The sequence below is a fragment of the Anomaloglossus baeobatrachus genome, chromosome 2, assembly GCF_048569485.1.
Source record: "Anomaloglossus baeobatrachus isolate aAnoBae1 chromosome 2, aAnoBae1.hap1, whole genome shotgun sequence".
In the NCBI taxonomy this organism is placed as follows: domain Eukaryota; kingdom Metazoa; phylum Chordata; class Amphibia; order Anura; family Aromobatidae; genus Anomaloglossus; species Anomaloglossus baeobatrachus.
Genome location: NC_134354.1, coordinates 623,475,205 through 623,493,390, shown reverse-complemented (window position 1 = coordinate 623,493,390; position 18,186 = coordinate 623,475,205). Strand labels below are relative to the sequence as shown.

Sequence of the window (18,186 nt, the reverse complement as noted above, 5' to 3'; positions counted from 1 at the left end):
ATATAGGTCCAGAGATCAGGGCCTTTTAATTTAGCACTAATTATTATGGTCGTTCCCAGGGGGTGTGGCTCACAGGGTAGTGATGCAGAACAGCCTAAGGACACACCCCAGAGGATCCTGTGAACCACGCCCCCTTGTAAACAACTTAAAATTAGCACTAAATAAAATGTACTAAATTCTTGAAGCCTTATGGGAGATAAAGAAATTATTAAATTATCAGGAGTATAGAGGGAATAACAGAAGGGGAAAAAATGGTCACTTTTAAAATGGTCTTAACAGCAATTTTCATATAAATGTAGAAAAAAAAAAATAAAATAATTAACTTGGAAAAAAATACTGCAATCTACACATTCAACAAGCAGCGGCAATTCAGGCTACACCAAATGTGAAGTGGACTGATACATGAGGGACTACTGAAGAATCCATAAGCATATTGGGAAACTACTGTGAGTGAAGACAGAAAACATTCTATTCCACTACACACGTATCAAGACGAGAGCGTGACAAGCAATTACTGCGGATCTATCTGCGGGAGCGGCCAGGGTTTGTAATGGGGCTGTGTACACAGAGCGGCTCTCCTGCCTCAGTGATTCCGATATCGCCGCATAAGCAGGCTCTCAGGCGGCAGCTTGTTAGATTATATTTCGCATACTCGCATGCTGGAAACAGAATAAACACTTAAGAAAATCAGATTTTCTCTATGGGAATGTTTTCTGCAATGTCTGACTGATATTGAAGTGTTTAAACAGTGAACTTTTAAGTGTGCTTCACCTGTATTAAAGCCATAGGAGCTTTCAGGCCTGGGGTGGAAAAGATCATTCACATTGGAAAAAGTAGGTTATTTCCATGGCAAACACAGAAGAATCACAGCTTGTTTTCAGAAAGCGCTACTTTACTGTGCACTGAACGTCCTCCAATTTGATATCAAGAGGGGGAAAAAGGATTTGTTAATTGAATTTGTTTTAGTTCATAAGGGCAGAATTGTATTTATTACTTCATAAGGGCAGAGATGGACAAGTTGCTGACAGCAGATTGGCAACGGTATACCAGGTGATGCCAACAGGTCTTCTTTAGAAAAGCAAAATTGCCTAGAGGCAACAAGGTGCAACCCAAATCCTGATATGAACAACAATATAGCAAGGATTAAAATGTAACTTTTAATGTTTACTGTCTAAAAACGATAGACCTTAATAGAATAATAGATAAAGTGCAGTGCATAAACAATAGTGATAATAAAAGGATGGATCTCACCCGATATGTCTCTCCCGAGCAGATCACACACCACCGGAACGAACCACAGGCGGAAGAGGGCAAAATCAGACAAAAGGGGAGGGACCAGCAATTTCAATAATTCCTACCCCTGTCGTGCCCATGCAAAATGCTTCCGCCCTTACAAGGGCAGCAACCAAGTCAGGTCAAGCTACCCCAATGGAGATATACCCCTCCCAACGCGTTTCACTCTCCGCGTTACCAGAGAGTTCATCAGGGGAGATTAATGTGTACAACCTGCAATGGCAGGAGTATACAACACACAGCACGTTGGTCGCATATGTGTTCACACACAGCTCGATTTCTCTGTGTGTGCTAGTGGCCAGTGGGACGCTGTATACTGTTACACCCTTACCTTAAATACCTTTCAAATCACCTGCGCTTCCTGTAATCAACAATGACACATGTTTATGCAGCCCTCGCAGTCGAACACCGATGTATACCAGCAGTCCTTACTGCACATGCCCAATTCCCTGATATAGAAGGTCTAAGGCAGTGATCAATTAGTCCAGTCTAACAGGCACTATACGTCCGCGTTCCACTCCTGGAGCGCATACAGTGCGCATGCCCAGCCTGCGATCCATTACCACTAACTGCATATCACCAGCAGCAGTAACCTCAAGTGGTTCGGATCGCATAATGCTGCCGATTCCGGTGGTGTGTGATCTGCTCCGGAGAGACATATCGGGTGAGAACCATCCTTTTATTATCACTATTGTTTATGCACTGCACTTTATCTATTATTCTATTAAGGTCTATTGTTTTTAGACAGTAAACATTAAAAGTTACATTTTAATCCTTGCTATATTGTTGTTCAACAGGTCTTCTTATAACATATTGTGAGACTGTGACCGGGGTTATATATGACGGCCGGTATGTCTCGCCCAGGTTGTGCTCACTCCATGATAGAAAGTAAATCCACTATAGGGTTAATGCTGTTTCCCTACAGGCTTAAGGAAGGGTTAAAAGGAAACAGGAACGAGGGCAGGTGTGCCGGGTGTGAGGGAGTGAACAGAACTCCCTGAGCCCTCTGCTGGAGAGGCACATGTATTTTGTTATGGACTTTTTGTTTGGACATTAAAACCGTGTGCTGTGAACCTTAATGCCTGGATCCCGTGTCTTCTGCTGCGCAGCCGACCGTGCTACCTCACATATGGTGGAGAATGCGGGCATGACAGCCGGTGAGGTGTAGCATCCATCCCTGGTGACCCAGCTGCGCATGTCCTGGATTCGAGCGGCTATACTACAGCCCAAACCCGGCGACGCCATGGAGGACATACTAAAGCATTTGGCTCAGGCTAATGCACAGCAGCAACAGACCAATGCACACCTGCTCCAATCCTTGCAAGTGCAGGAAAAAAAACTCCAAGAACAGTTGGATCAGGCCAATGCACGTCAGCAGCAATCCTTGCAAGTGCAGGTCAAAATGCACCAAGAACAGATGGAGCAGGCCAATGCACGTCAGCAGCAATCCTTGCAAGTGCAGGACAAAAGGCACCAAGAACAGATGGAGCAGGCCAATGCACGTCAGCAGCAAGCCTTACAATTGCAGGAAAAAAGGCACCAAGAACAGATGGTTCTCCTGGCCAAGTCGATCCGTGCCGGACCGGCAGCAACAACCCCGGGACCGGGTGACGACGGCAGCGTCCGGAAAGCGGTGAGACAAGCGTTGCAAAAGATGACCCCGGGTGATGATGTGGAAGCGTTCCTGGCGGTGTTTGAGCGGGTGGCCGAGCGGGAAAAGCTGCCGGCCCCGCAGTGGGCTGAGGTATTGTCGCCCTATCTGACGGGGGAACCCCAAAAAGCGTACCTGGACCTCGGTACCGAGGACGCCATTGACTATGTGACCCTGAAAGCCGAAATACTGGCTCGGTTGGGGGTGAATACCTATGTACGGGCTCAGCGGGTAAATCAGTGGTTCTATGAGGAAGCCAAACCCGTACGCTCCCAGGCCTATGACTTATTACATCTTGTAAAAAAGTGGTTGCAGCCTGACACTCTGAGCCCGGCGCAAATGGTGGAAAGGGTAGTAGTGGATCGTTTTGTGCGCACTTTACCCGTCACCGTTCAACGGTGGGTAGGACAGGGTGACCCGAGTACCCTGGACCAATTAGTGTCCCTGGTAGAGCGGCATGTGGCTACGCAGGACTTGATACGGGACACTGAGACTTTGCGTACCGCCCGTCGGTCCGGCCCCTCCAAGCCTAGGGCCAAGGACCCACCGCTGACAACGGTACAGGAGTCCCCTACCGTCCCGTCTGAGGCCGCGGCCGCCATTCCTGAGGTCCGGAAGGTTCTGTACCCTAAACGACAACCCGTCAAGGGGGTTTCCGTCCCCATTAGATGTTGGCGGTGCCAGCGGGTGGGACATATGGAAGCCCAGTGTCCACTCACCACGGAGCCCATGGATTGTGGGGTTACCCGGCGGGGTTCAATGTATGCTCAGGTGGTGTGTACCGCTGACCTGGTCTCCCCAGAGACAGAGCCCCACTTGTGCCAAATACAGGTGAATGGATGTCCGGTTACAGGATTGTTGGATTCCGGAAGCTTAGTGACCCTTGTGCGATCCACCTTGAGAGCTAAAGTAAAGGCCACAGGACGCACTGTGGGGGTGGTTTGCATACATGGGGACCGCCACGACTATCCCACGGGGATTGTCACCATCACAGCACCTTGCGGTCAGGTGCAACATGAGGTGGGACTTCTTAACACTCTTCCTTATGACGTGATCCTAGGAAGGGATCTGCCCTATTTTTGGACTTTATGGAGGGGACCCCCTAAGTCCCCTCAGATATTGGTCGGTCCGGGACCTGAGCCCTACAATCCTGAATCCGGGACCCCTGCCGTAGGGGTCACGATGATAGGGACAGAGTGTGAACCCGATAGGTCACCCCTAGAGGTATTGGCAGGAGAGGCTGAGACGGTCGAGCCCATCCCGGAGTTGGAGGCGTCCCCGGATACGTTTGGGACAGCCCAACTCCAGGACCCTACGTTAATACATGCCCGGAGTCGGGTGACAGTAGTTGACGGGGTGGCACAGCTGCCCAGTGCCCAGGTAAGGTACCCCCATTTCGCTCTTAAGCAGGATTTACTCTACCGGGTTGATGAAATACGGGGCGTAGGGGTAGAACAGTTGGTGGTGCCCCAGCCGCATCGCCGGCGGGTCCTCGACTTGGCTCATAAACACCTGATGAGTGGCCACCTAGGGGTCAAGAAAACGCAGGAGCGAATATTGCAAAGGTTCTATTGGCCCGGGGTCTTTGGGGAGGTAAAACGGTTCTGCGAAACCTGCCCGGAGTGTCAGCTTACTGCACCCCTGACCCATTTTCGCAGTCCGTTGGTACCGTTACCCATTATAGAAGTCCCTTTTGAACGGATAGGGATGGATCTGGTGGGGCCCCTCGTAAAGTCCGCTCGAGGGCACCAGCATATCCTAGTGATCGTTGACTATGCCACCCGGTATCCCGAGGCGATACCTCTCAGACATACTGCAGCAAAGCTTATAGCTCGGGAGTTGTTTGCTGTGTTCTGCCGGGTGGGATTGCCCAAGGAGATCCTTACGGATCAGGGGACCCCATTCATGTCTAAAGTGACCAAAGAGCTATGCCGGCTACTCCAGATCAAGCAGTTGCGTACGTCTGTGTATCATCCGCAAACGGACGGTTTAGTCGAGCGTTTCAATAAAACCCTGAAAACCATGCTAAGAAGGGTGATTTCAAAAGACGGGAAAGACTGGGATATGATGCTTCCCTATTTGATGTTTGCCATACGAGAGGTGCCACAGGCATCCACGGGGTTTTCGCCTTTTGAATTGTTATACGGGCGACATCCCCGGGGATTGTTGGACCTGGCAAAGGAAACATGGGAACAAGAGCCCACCCCCCATAAAAGTGTGATTGAACACATTTTGGGTATGCAGAACCGCATAAGCGCGGTCATGCCAATTGTGAAGGAGCACTTACAGGAGGCTCAGGCCGCGCAAAGCGGCCGCTACAATAGACACGCCACCGTGCGGACCTTTAAACCCGGGGATCGGGTGTTGGTATTGATCCCCACGGCGGAGAGCAAATTCCTGGCTCAGTGGCAAGGCCCCTACGAGATAAAGGAAAGAGTAGGGGTGGTTAACTATAAAGTATTGCAGCCCGGTAGGCGGAAACCTGAACAAATATACCATGTCAACCTATTAAAACCTTGGCAGGAACGGGAAAGCCTGATGGCTGTTTTTTCCCCACCTCCCTCCTCTTCGGGTCGTTCACATCCGGCTCCAGCGACCTCCGGAGAGGACGAACCGGAAGTAAGGATTGGAGAAGCCCTCACCAAGCAACAGAGGCGAGAGGCCAGACGGTTGGTTCAGCAGAACCCCGATGTCTTCTCCGAGCTGCCCGGTAGGACCAGTCTGATACGACATGATATTGTCACCGAGCCCCACCTGAAGGTACGCCTGAAGTCATACCGGGTACCGGAGGCTCGACGACAAGCCATATCGGAGGAAGTAAAGACAATGTTACGCCTGGGGGTCATCGAAAAATCCCGGAGTGAATGGGCTAGTCCGATTGTCCTAATACCAAAACCCGATGGCTCCTTAAGGTTCTGCAATGACTTTAGGAGATTGAACGAAATATCCAAGTTCGATCTCTACCCCATGCCCCGGGTGGATGAGCTGATTGATAGGCTGGGACAGGCGCGATATTTTACCACGCTCGACCTGACCAAAGGGTACTGGCAGGTGCCACTAACGGAGTCCGCCAAGGAGAAAACCGCTTTTGTTACGCCGGAGGGTCTCTTCCACTATGTTGTCTTGCCTTTTGGGTTACATGGCGCTCCGGCCACGTTCCAGAGGTTGATGGACTTAGTGCTGGAACCCCACCAGGCGTATGCATCAGCGTACCTGGATGACATCATTATTTACAGCTCCGATTGGCAGACCCACTTGGAACAGGTACAAGCGGTGGTGGACGCGCTTCGATCAGCCGGATTGACAGCCAATCCCAAGAAATGTGCATTGGGACTCACGGAAGCCCGCTACTTGGGCTACGTTATAGGCCAAGGAGTGATTAAGCCCCAAATTAACAAGGTTGAGGCGATCCAGAAGTGGCCTAGACCCCTGACCACGAAGCAGGTTAGGGCCTTCCTGGGTATCGTGGGGTACTACAGGAGGTTTGTAAAGGATTTTGCGGGACTATCAGCCCCCTTGACGGACCTTCTCAAAGGCAAGAAGTCCGTCATGGTGCGGTGGACTCCGCAGGCCGAGGACTCCTTCCGGGCCCTGAAGGGGGTCCTGTGCGGACAGCCCGTTCTGGTCAACCCTGATTTCCGGAAGGAGTTCATTGTACAGACTGACGCCTCGGAGGTCGGCCTGGGGGCAGTGCTGTCTCAGGTGGTTCAGGGGGAGGAACACCCCGTCACCTTCTTGAGTAGGAAGCTCACCCCTCCCGAGCGGAATTATAGCGTAGTGGAGAAGGAGTGCCTGGCGATCAAGTGGGCCTTGGAGTCCCTACGCTATTACCTGCTGGGACGGCAGTTTCGCTTGGTGACGGATCACTCTCCACTGGTCTGGATGAGGTCCGCCAAGGAACGGAATGCCCGGGTTACCCGGTGGTTCCTTTCTCTGCAGAACTTCCGGTTTACGGTTGAACACCGGGCCGGTAGGTTGCAGGGCAACGCCGATGCCTTGTCCCGCGGCCCGTGCTTGATGGCTGGAGTTCAACCCCGCACGCTTGAACTGAGGGGGGGGGTATGTGAGACTGTGACCGGGGTTATATATGACGGCCGGTATGTCTCGCCCAGGTTGTGCTCACTCCATGATAGAAAGTAAATCCACTATAGGGTTAATGCTGTTTCCCTACAGGCTTAAGGAAGGGTTAAAAGGAAACAGGAACGAGGGCAGGTGTGCCGGGTGTGAGGGAGTGAACAGAACTCCCTGAGCCCTCTGCTGGAGAGGCACATGTATTTTGTTATGGACTTTTTGTTTGGACATTAAAACCGTGTGCTGTGAACCTTAATGCCTGGATCCCGTGTCTTCTGCTGCGCAGCCGACCGTGCTACCTCACAATATATATATACATATATTATATATACACACACACACACACATACATTATATATATTTATATTTATATATATATATATATATATATATATATATATATATATATATACATATATATATATATATATATATATATATATGTACATATATATACACACACACATGTATATATATATATATATATATATATATATATATATACACATATACACACACACACACACACACACACACACACACACACACACACACAGTTGTATTGAGCCCGAAAGGTCCCTAAAAAACCCTCAAAACCCAAGAATTCTGCATTTAAGGCAATTTCCCCTAAAAAAAAACCCCAAAAACTAATACATCAACTAATGTACTATGAATTTAAATAAACGCGACAAGATTCTAGTGCACAATCTTCTTTGGTCCAAGTGCCTTTTTAGTATGTTGTACTGCACTATATGACCCCAATAAAAGGTAAAGGGGTTGTCCACCTTTGGAGGGTTTTTTATTATTTAAAGCTATATGTATTTGGGGATAAAAATCATTTTGAGAATGGGTTTGGTTACAAATTTTAGAACAATATTTTGGATTAGAGTTTAATCAGAGTGTGGTCCTAGTGTCATCAGACACAAAAAAAAAAAGTTTCTCCACCTTCTCTTTTCTCATAGTCACTGAAAATCAGACTGCATTTGGATGTCATATGAGTGCAGTCCGATTTTCCTCACGGCCTCTTAGACTTGCATTGCTGAATTTGTTTCATTCCTTGGGTCAAAATTGGACATTGTCTTCATGATTTTCGGTGGATGCCTCCGTCTGTGAAAGATCACAGACATCCATATGGCCTTACAGACACAGGTATGAGTGCTAGTCGTGAAAACCACCGATAGCACTCGCATGCAAAAATCAGTAGTCTGAATGAGCCAGAAAACAAATAAAGATGTCCAAACTCTCCTGTTACCGTCAGAACAAGCTCAATGGCTGATTCTCAACTCATTCTGCAGCCAGCATTACACAGTACAACACAGCGGCTACAGAAGAAAAACAGTGCCCAACTGTAAAGCTGATTTTTAGCTCCTGCTACCTGCATTTAAGTAAAAAAAAAGTCTTTATATTTGGACAAGCCATTTTGATCCAACATATTATTGTGTAAATTTCTGATAAGTAGGGGGCTCTGGGATTTTGCTTATCCACAGAACAGGAGTGTAATGCTCTATAACATACAGAATGCAGATTGCGCTGTATTTTTACGGTGACAGGTTTGTGGCAATGTTTTTTCTCAAGCACTATAATTCTTGGGATTCTGCATACCCTGCATAAACTCTATTAGTAATGTTAAGGGAAGTTCAAAAATGTTTAAGCTGTTTACAAAGGAATGAGAATTTGACGTTCTCTGCATTCTGTGCATTAAAATTCTGATATATAGTTTTTGGGGGGAAAAATAGCCCAAGCTTTACTGTTTCTGAGTGCAGTTTAGTTATAAACTGCATGCAAATCCTTATAACAGCAAAGTCACTGAGAATCCTGAAGTATTGTGAACATGTTGCTTTTTTTTCCCCTTTCAGATTTAGTGCAGAAATATATCTGCAGCATGTCAATTCTTTCAGCATTTTTGCAGCGTTCTTCCCCACAGAATGCATGGAAAACGCATAGAAAACGAATGGAAAAACGTATGCTACAAATGCATAAAAAAAACGCACCAAAAATGTGTACAAAACTTTTTATTCTGCCAAGAAATGCAGATTTAGTGCAGAAATAGCTGCAGCTAAATATGCAGCGTGCACACATCGCCTTAAATCTCTGCTCATTCTAGGCTCTTTATTTAGGTGAGCAGTCCTACTCGGTGATCAACAGTTATGTCTGGGTGCAGGCACATACAGGGAAAGCAGTCAAGCCCCGAGTAGGACCGCCCGCTAGACTCAAAGACCCACAACAAGCAGAGATCTAATAAATAAAATACACAACTTATACAGAATCTTTTCCCAGAACCTCAGTCCGCGCTCACAGACAGCCCGCACATTAGACTGCATTCTCCATGTGACAGGCGCCCCCTTAAAATGGGTTTAGTCGATCGTCATTTGAATTTATGATTACATCATGGTCAAAGCAAGAAAAAGAAACAAAAACATTCTTCCTTTCCATTAATTTGCAATCAGAAACCAGACTTCTTCCACATAGCTCGGAAGGGTGGTAATTACTCCATTTCAGTCACTGGCCATGAAGATGCCTGGAAGATATTCATCCATGAGTTCACGGAAACCAGCTGACCATTAATTGTCAATATGGGAAAAAACACCACTCAATATTCTCACTCTAAAGTGCAATATTGCTGTTTCCTGAGGTTTGTTGAGAGTCTTTACTCATAAAATCCATAATCTGCAAGTTTTCCGTATGGCGGTAACAGTATGAACCTTGTAAGGGTCAAGTGAAATGGAGACTGTAGGAAGTTCAGAGCTTTGGATTTTCTCCTCTTCATTTTTGGCTTTGTTACTATAATGAATCAAGTATTATTGGTAACTCACAACAACGGGTTCATATATCGAGCAGCGTAGAATAAGAAAAGGAGCAAAGCAATCTAAAAGTAAGGCATACGGGTTTGTGGTGACATTTTCGGCCCCCAACAATGCAATCTTTCCTTCTGTCTCAAATAGGAGAGCACCACACAACCAGTCCAGGACAGAGAGTTGCAGTTTTTTAATCCCCGTCACCCCCCCCACACCCCACCCCCAAAAAAATCCTACTGTATGGCGTCTTTATTCAAGCAACATAACACACTTTTCAGGTGGACTGACGCTTGCCAGAGACATTAAATTTGTTTACCTGATCTAAATGTTCCCTAGAATCAAACAATCTACTCTTTAGCCAAGGAGGTGTGACCCTCAACTCATCTCTGTGGAAGTCTTCTTGAGGATCACACCTCCTTGGCTAACAAAACTAAATTTACATGCAGCTACTTTATGGGCCACTATAGAGGGTGCTGCCCCATTCTTCCCATTGCCGTCACAATCAAAGAAACGTCACTCCTGGTGCAGCCTATTCCCCGAGGAAGATTGGAAAAACACCGGATTTTTGTCAGCACCAGTCCTCGTAGCTTCTAACGTCAGATTCCAGCATTTTGTGACATTCAACCATGCTGGATGTTTAGGTAACGCTTCCAGCCGGAGCACCCTGCACCCACACAGCACAGCATCGGCAGAGTACAGGAGGATCAACTGCACAATACCCCTTTACAAACAGAAGGACAGAAAGAAATGCTGAGGACTTTAGCAGAATCAAGTGCTTCTTTTCCCAAATGTTATAACTGGTCAGCCGCAGAAGAGCCCAAAAAGTAAGGGGGCCTATTTCTATATCCAAAGTAGTGGGAATTGTGCATTATGATGACATTTTGGGCTGCAGAGGGCCCAAATTTTGTTCTTACACAGGGGACCTTTTCTATCTATCTGTGTACAGCAGTGGGTTAAAAGGTACCCAACCAGCAGAATTTTCATATATTAAGTAAAGCCAGTGTTATACTGTAGCTAGGATGCTGAATGTAACCATACCTTTTGTTCAGAGATTGGATGTTTTATTTCAGAAATATGTGCAAGTAAAGTTCCAGCAATGCACTGCTATTAGATTGACAGGTGCAACAGAAAGGGAATATGTGGGTCTTCTTCAAGATCACACCTTCTTCACTTACAAAACTAGATTTACATGCAGGGCACCAAGAGGAACAGAAAGCAAAATAGAAAGAAAAAAGAGTAATAGTTTAAAAAAGAAAAAATCTATAAATAATCCAGATTTGGGGTAGCAGCAGAATTTAAATCAAGTAAAAAAAATACATATTTATGGTAAGTGACAGGGGCTCTTTGACCTAAGACTTTTTCTAATTGTGGAGTATAGTTAAAGCAACTGTTCAGTGAGGAGATCAAAAATGATTTGTAGTTACTACCCAAGTGCCTACAATGTACGATTAACTACGATATATTGTCCTCAGGTTTTTCTGCCTTTACATTAGGGCAAAGTTGTGATTTCTGACTACAATTCATCTTCAGAGACTATGGGGAGTCTGAGACACACCTCCAGTCTTCTCATTGGCTCACACTGCTGCGCTCTCCACCCCCTGTAGCTCTGCTTCCTCCGGTTGGCTGCTCTTTGTAACATAAGGCTATCACAGCTTACCAAGAAGTTAGTGCACTTTTATGGTAAAAGCAGGATGGTTGTAAAATGGCAGACTATTGAACTATGTGAGAGAAAAGGATAATTATTAGGGATGATCGAATACCGCAAATATTCGGCAACGCCTATATTTGCCGAATAGGTCGCCGCTATTCGACGATTTGCGAATATTCGATGCGCAATGTAAGTCTATGGGAAGCCCGAATAGTTGCCGAATAGCAACTATTCGGGCTTCCCATAGACTTACATTGCGTATCGAATATTCGCATAGCAGCAAACTATTTGTCGGATATTCGCGAAGCCCAATATTGCCGAATATTTGTGATTCTCGATCATCCCTAATAATAATCAGATTGTTGCCGCACATATACAAAAGTGTTAGCCAGGATCATTTAAGAAATACTTCTCATTGTTACCGTACTTTCGGACTATAAGACGCACCCTGGTTTTAGAGGAGGAAAATAGGAAAATAAAATTTTAAGCAAAAAATGTGGTCAGGACACATTGCTATGTGGCGAGGATCTGCTGCTGACACTGTTATGGGGGTAATGTCCTCAAATTCTCTGCTAAGGTACCCCATCCTGGTATATGCCCTCATCCTGCTATATACCCCCATCCTGCTATATACATTCATCCTGGAATATGCCCACATCCTGCTATATACCCCCATGCTGCTATATACCCTTAATTTTTTTTTATTAATTTACAACACTTAAAATGCACCTTGCATAATAGGATTTATGTATAACTTAAAAGGAGGTAGTCATCAGATTTTCTAGTGAAGAACCAAAAAGCATGAACTTGTACGACATAATAATAATAATAATAATAATAATTTATTCATTTATATAGCGCTATTAATGACATAGCACTTTACATACATTAGCAACACTGTCCCCATTGGGGCTCACAATCTAAGGTCCCTAACTGTATGTTTTTGGAGTGTGGGAGGAAACCGGAGTACCCGGAGGAAACCCACGCAAACACGGGGAGAACATACAAACTCCTTGCAGATGGTGTCCTTGGTGGGAATTGAACCCAGGACCCCAGCGCTGCAAGACTGTAGTGCTAACCACTGAGCCACGACGTATAAAGATCATCCATATGAGCCCTTGTTTAAACGCCTTTCATTCTGGCCAAAACAGACGCTTTATCTCAGAATGCCCGATGTGAAAAGAGTTTACCAGGGGTCAAAACCAGAAGATTTTGCATTGGTATTCTGGCATAAATGGCTTTGAAAACATGTAAAATTTTAGAGCAACTCAAGGATGCGCTAAAATTTCCTTTTGCCATTTTAATGCCATTTTCACTCAGTTCCAAGAAAGTCTCCAAAGCCTGAGCTGGGAAGGGCGCGGTGACAGCCGCTCATCAAACTCAAGTTGAGTGGCAGTGTTTACTGCATCACAAATCTTACTCTAGCAGGGACTGGAGTAAGGTTTGCGATGAGCCCCGCACATGGACGCATGTGCCTCTTAATGAATCAGAAACATTAGATTCCAGCACTCCTCCTCATCAAGACCAGCGGGAACAATCGGAGCCACAGTGCCTTGGAGATCACTGCATCTATTTCCCTTTTCCACAGTTGATGGGCACACATGAATTGGTCAATTCTTGAGCTAAGAACCTTCATTTTTCTAAGTATATTTTATATAGCATTATTCAGTTTAAATATCATATATTCTATGCTTGCATAAGTCTTGGCGCTTACAGAGTGCTGCCTCTGCCTCAGCCTTTTGTTTGTGTTTTGTGTAGTTTCAGCACCTAGCACCTGTTTACACTTGCTAGATTTGGAGATGCAGTGTTTTGGTTTTCTACAGTATATATTGGAGGTGTAGACAGCTTCCTATTCTGACTGTGTTCTCTGCCCATTAGCTATAGTGGTTTAATTAGTGCCAGATCTTATCTGCCTATATACAGTGCCTTGCGAAAGTATTCGTCCCCCTTCAATTTTTCAACCTTTTCCCACATTTCAGGCTTCAAACATAAAGATAAACATTTTAATGTTATGGTGAATAATCAACAACAAGTGGGACACAATTTTGAAGCTGAACGAAATTTATTGGTTATTTTAAACTTTTTAAAAAAATAAATAACTAAAAATTGGGTCGTGCAATATTATTCGTCCCCTTTACAGTAATACTTTGTAGCGCCACCTTTTGCTACGATTACAGCTGCAAGTTGTTTGGGGTATGTCTGTATCAGTTTTGCACATCGAGAGACTGAAATTCTTGCCCATTCTTCCTTTGCAAATATCTTGAGCTGAGTGAGGTTGGATGGAGAGCGTTTGTGAACAGCAGTTTTCAGCTCTTTCCACAGATTCTCGATTGGATTCAGGTCTGGACTTTGACTTGGCCATTTTAACACCTGGATACGTTTATTTGTGAACCATTCCATTGTAGATTATGCTCTATGTTTGAGATCATTGTCTTGTTGGAAGACAAATCTCCTTTACAATCTCAGGTCTTTTGCAGACTCCAACAGGTTTTCTTCAAGAGTGGTCCTGTATTTGGCTCCATCCATCTTCCCATCAATTTTAACCATCTTCCCTGTCCCTGCTGAAGAAAAGCAAGCCCAAACCATGATGTTGCCACCACCAGTTTGATAGTGGGCATGGTGAGCTCAGGGTGATTAGCTGTGTTGCTTTTATGCCAAACATATCATTTGGCATTGTGCCCAAAAAAATCAATTTTGGTTTCATCTGAACAGAGCACCTTCTTCCACATGTTTGGTGTGTCTCCCAGGTGGCTTGTGGCAAACTTTAAACAACACTTTTTATGAATATCTTTGAGAAATTGCTTTCTCCTTGCCACTCTTCCATAAAGGCCAGATTTGTGCAGTGCACGACTGATTGTTGTCCTATGGACAGACTCTCCCACCTCAGCTGTAGATCTCTGCAGTTCATCCAGAGTGATCAAGGGCCTCTTGGCTGCATCTCTCATCAGTCTTCTCCTTATTTGAAATGAAAGTTTGGATGGACGGCCAGGTCTTGGTAGATTTGCAGTGGTATGATACTCCTTCCATTTCAATATGATCGCTTGCACAGTGCTCCTTGGGAGGGCTAACGTTTTGGAAGTCTTTTTGTAACCAAATCCGGCTTTAAACTTCTCCACAACAGTATCACGGACCTGCCCGTTGTGTTCCTTGGTCTTCATGATACTATCTGTGCTTTAAACAGAACACTGAGACTATCACAGAGCAGGTGCATTTACACGGAGACTTGATTACACACAGGTGGCTTATATCTATCATCATCAGTCATTTAGGACAACATTGCATCATTCAGAGACCCTCAATAAACTTCTGGAGTGAGTTTGCTGCACTGAAAGTAAAGGGGCCGAATAATATTGCACGCCCCACTATTCAGTTATTTATTTTTTTTAAAAATTTAAAATAAGCAATAAATTTTGTTCAACTTCACAATTGTGTCCCACTTGTTGTTGATTCTTCACCATAACATTAAAACTTTTATCTTTAGGTTTGAAACCTGAAATGTGGGAAAAGGTTGAAAAATTCAAGGGAGCCGAATACTTTTGCAAGGCACTGTATTTGTATACTTTTAGTCTAGGAGAGACATGACACTAACATAGGGTCCCATCAAAGAAAGGTCACCTTTCCGCGGTTGATGGGCACACATGAATTGGTCAATTCTTGCGCTATGAACCTTAATTTTTCTAAATATATTTTATATAGCATTATGCAGTTTAAATTTTATATATTCTATATTTGCATACATATCGGTTCTTAGAGAGTGCTGCTAAATCCTTTTGTGTAGTTTTAGCAACTAGCACCTGTTCACACTTCCTATATTTGGAAATTAAGTATTTATATATATATTTAGTTTTTTTGCAGTATATATTGGAGGTGTAGACAGCCTCCTACTCTGACTGTACTCCGCGCCAGTCACCCATAGAGTGGTTTTAATTAGTGTGCCAGATCCTATTTGTCCCTAGATTTGTAGACTTTTAGTCCAGGAGAAACATAACATTAAGATTGGGTCATACCAAAGAAAAGTTACCTTGCCGCGGTTGATGGGCACACATAAACTGGCCAATACTTGCGCTAAAAACTTTCCTTTTTCTAAGTATATTTTATGTAGCATTATGCAGATTAAATTTTATATACTCTATGTTTGCATATGTCTTGGTGCTTACAGAGTGCTGCTATATCCTTTTGTTTGTGTTTTGCGCAGTTTTAGCAGCTAGCACCTGTTCACACTTTCTATATTTGGAGGTGCAATGCTTGTTTTTTTCAAGGTTATTAAACACCCAGATGAATGTTAAATCTAGAAGGTATGGGTGTGTCAAGATGCCATGATTCTGCATGGCAACAGTACCACCTCCATGACTCTTTGTAAGCTTTACCCTTATAGTGAGCATTGAAACAAAACTTCTTTTACAATCGTGAGAAAATGGACAGTTTACGGAAAGATGTGTTTGAGATGCTGCGTACAAGATCTGCAGCATTATACCACCAGTTCAGTCACTCAAATTTAGAAACTGGTTCCCTTTAACATTCTTTACCGTGCAGTTCCCCAATTCATGCTAATTCAATTAAAAATGATCAGTGCCAGAACTAATTCAGTCGTCACCTACCTTCACAAGACAGTCCATGAGAGGTGACCCCAGAGAGGCTTTCTCGGCACACATTACAAAAGGTAGGGCGGGCATGGGAGCAGGCGTACCAGTTATGCATTCCTGAGAAATGTTCCACATTAAACTGTGCGGTCTAACAAGGGAGAAGTTGAGACAAAATTTGGCAGTACAGCTACAGCTAAATCAATCTATGCAACAAAAAAGTAGAAGAACATACCACAAAGCAGGATCTAAAGATCTCAACATGAAAGTAATTTATAATAATTCAATGGTAAAAGCCAGAAAGATATAGCGTTAAATACAAATCAGATTTCCTCCCTGACAAATGCTGCATATAACGAAGCTATAGGATCGCAGGCTATAACAAACCGAATCAGATCAGACACTTCTGATAAGATCTTCTGTATTTAGAAATATTGCAGCTATTAATGTTATTTCATTATTTGATTGTTTCTAACGTCATAAATGATAATTATATATAATATATCAACTTAAATTTACTATTTCCAACTTAAATTTACTTAAATATCTTTGGATAGACTTCTAGAAATATTTATCTCTGTCCACATAAGCGTATATTAATGCATACCCACAGAAATACAAAAGGACTATCCTAAAATGATCACTACCTAAAAAGTAAAACAACTGGCTCGCCACTATATGGTCAGATAATGCGCGTCCCCACCACTACAAAATGCACCTAAATTGGCAGCCTAGTGCCAGGGTCGGCAATTACGGTCTGAACTCCCCGCTTGGTGCATCACACAAGTTTCATTTCATCACATAAAGAAATTGCCTACCTCGTAATGCTCTCTGGATTGCACAGACTTTAATGAGCTGATCCAATCCTCCATTTCTTTCCTGTTCTCGGCACACAATATGAGTCTTCGAAAAGGAGTGATTATCTGAAAAAGAGAGGAGGGAAAAAAAAAAAAACAACAAATTGAGTAAGAAAATTAAAAAAAGCTGCTGATCTAACTGTACTAAGCTACTGAGTGTGTGGCGGAGCTGTGAAAGCCGTGCGGAGATCCGCGTTTCACTTGCTCTGATCAGATGTTCTTCAGAGCTGCATAATCATTTAAGCTTTGCATACTGTCTTGATGAAAAATACCGTGTGAGAGTGGGGGGAAGAGTCCACTTTCATCTCATTGTAAACCACCGCAAGCAAGACTTATCCTCATCCCAGCAGACTCATTCGTAAGATTTTTTTTTTTTTACAGAAGGGAGGATAAAAAGGAGCAGAAAGTCTTCCTAGATATAACTCTGAAGGTTTAGGATGGAGAAAATATAGGAACACATCGTTCTCTGCCTAGAAATGGCTTTACACCACACTGTAAATATGGCCATACATATATATACAAGAGTGAGTGTGTGTGTGTGTGTGTGTGTGTGTGTGTGTGTGTGTGTGTGTGTGTGTGTGTGAATAATTATATAAATTAGAATATCATCCAAAAGTTAATCTATTTCGGTGATTCAATATAAGAAAATATAAAAAATGTAAACACATTACGCACAGAGTGATCTATTGCTATATATTATATTGAGTCATTACACACAGAGTGATCTATTGCTATATATTATATTGAGTCATTACACACAGAGTGATCTATTCCTATATATTATATAAAGTCATTACACACAGAGTGATCTATTCCTATATATTATATAAAGTCATTACACACAGAGTGATCCATGTCAAGTGTTTATTTCTGTTAATGTTGATGATTATGGCAGCCAATGAAAATCCAAAAGTCATTATCTCAGAAAATTAGAATATTATATAAGAGCAACTGAAAAAATGATTTTGAACTCAGAAATGTTGGCCTACGGAAAAGTACCTGATTTTTCAGATTATAAGATGCACTTTACCTCCCAAATATTTGGAAGGAAAATGAGGGGTGCGTCTTAAAATCCGAATATAGCTTACCGGGAGCTGGAGAATTGGAGCAGGTGGCTGGCTATGCAGGCAGGGGCAGGCTGCCTCTCCGTGCGGGCAGCATCTGGGACACCTGTCGCAAGGGCTTGCTCCACACAGCCACAGCTTCCAGCACAGCTTCCGCTGCCAAGACAAAATCCACTGCTGCCAGGACAGACCCCACCAGCACCACCCCTGCCTCCTGTGACTCCACT

At 44.1% G+C, this 18,186-nt stretch overlaps 1 protein-coding gene across 4 annotated transcripts in view; it reads right to left on the bottom strand.

Annotated features, from left to right (window-relative positions):
- Nucleotides 1-18,186, bottom strand: part of DGKH (diacylglycerol kinase eta) — a 353,417-nt gene that overhangs the window by 100,090 nt on the left and 235,141 nt on the right. For all 4 annotated transcript variants that reach the window (XM_075336859.1, XM_075336858.1, XM_075336860.1 and 1 more), the window contains 2 exons: nucleotides 16,857-16,961; nucleotides 16,057-16,189 (listed from right to left, as the gene is read on the bottom strand). In XM_075336859.1, coding sequence (XP_075192974.1) covers nucleotides 16,057-16,189; nucleotides 16,857-16,961 — 238 coding nt within the window. The remainder of the gene's footprint in view (nucleotides 1-16,056; nucleotides 16,190-16,856; nucleotides 16,962-18,186) is intronic.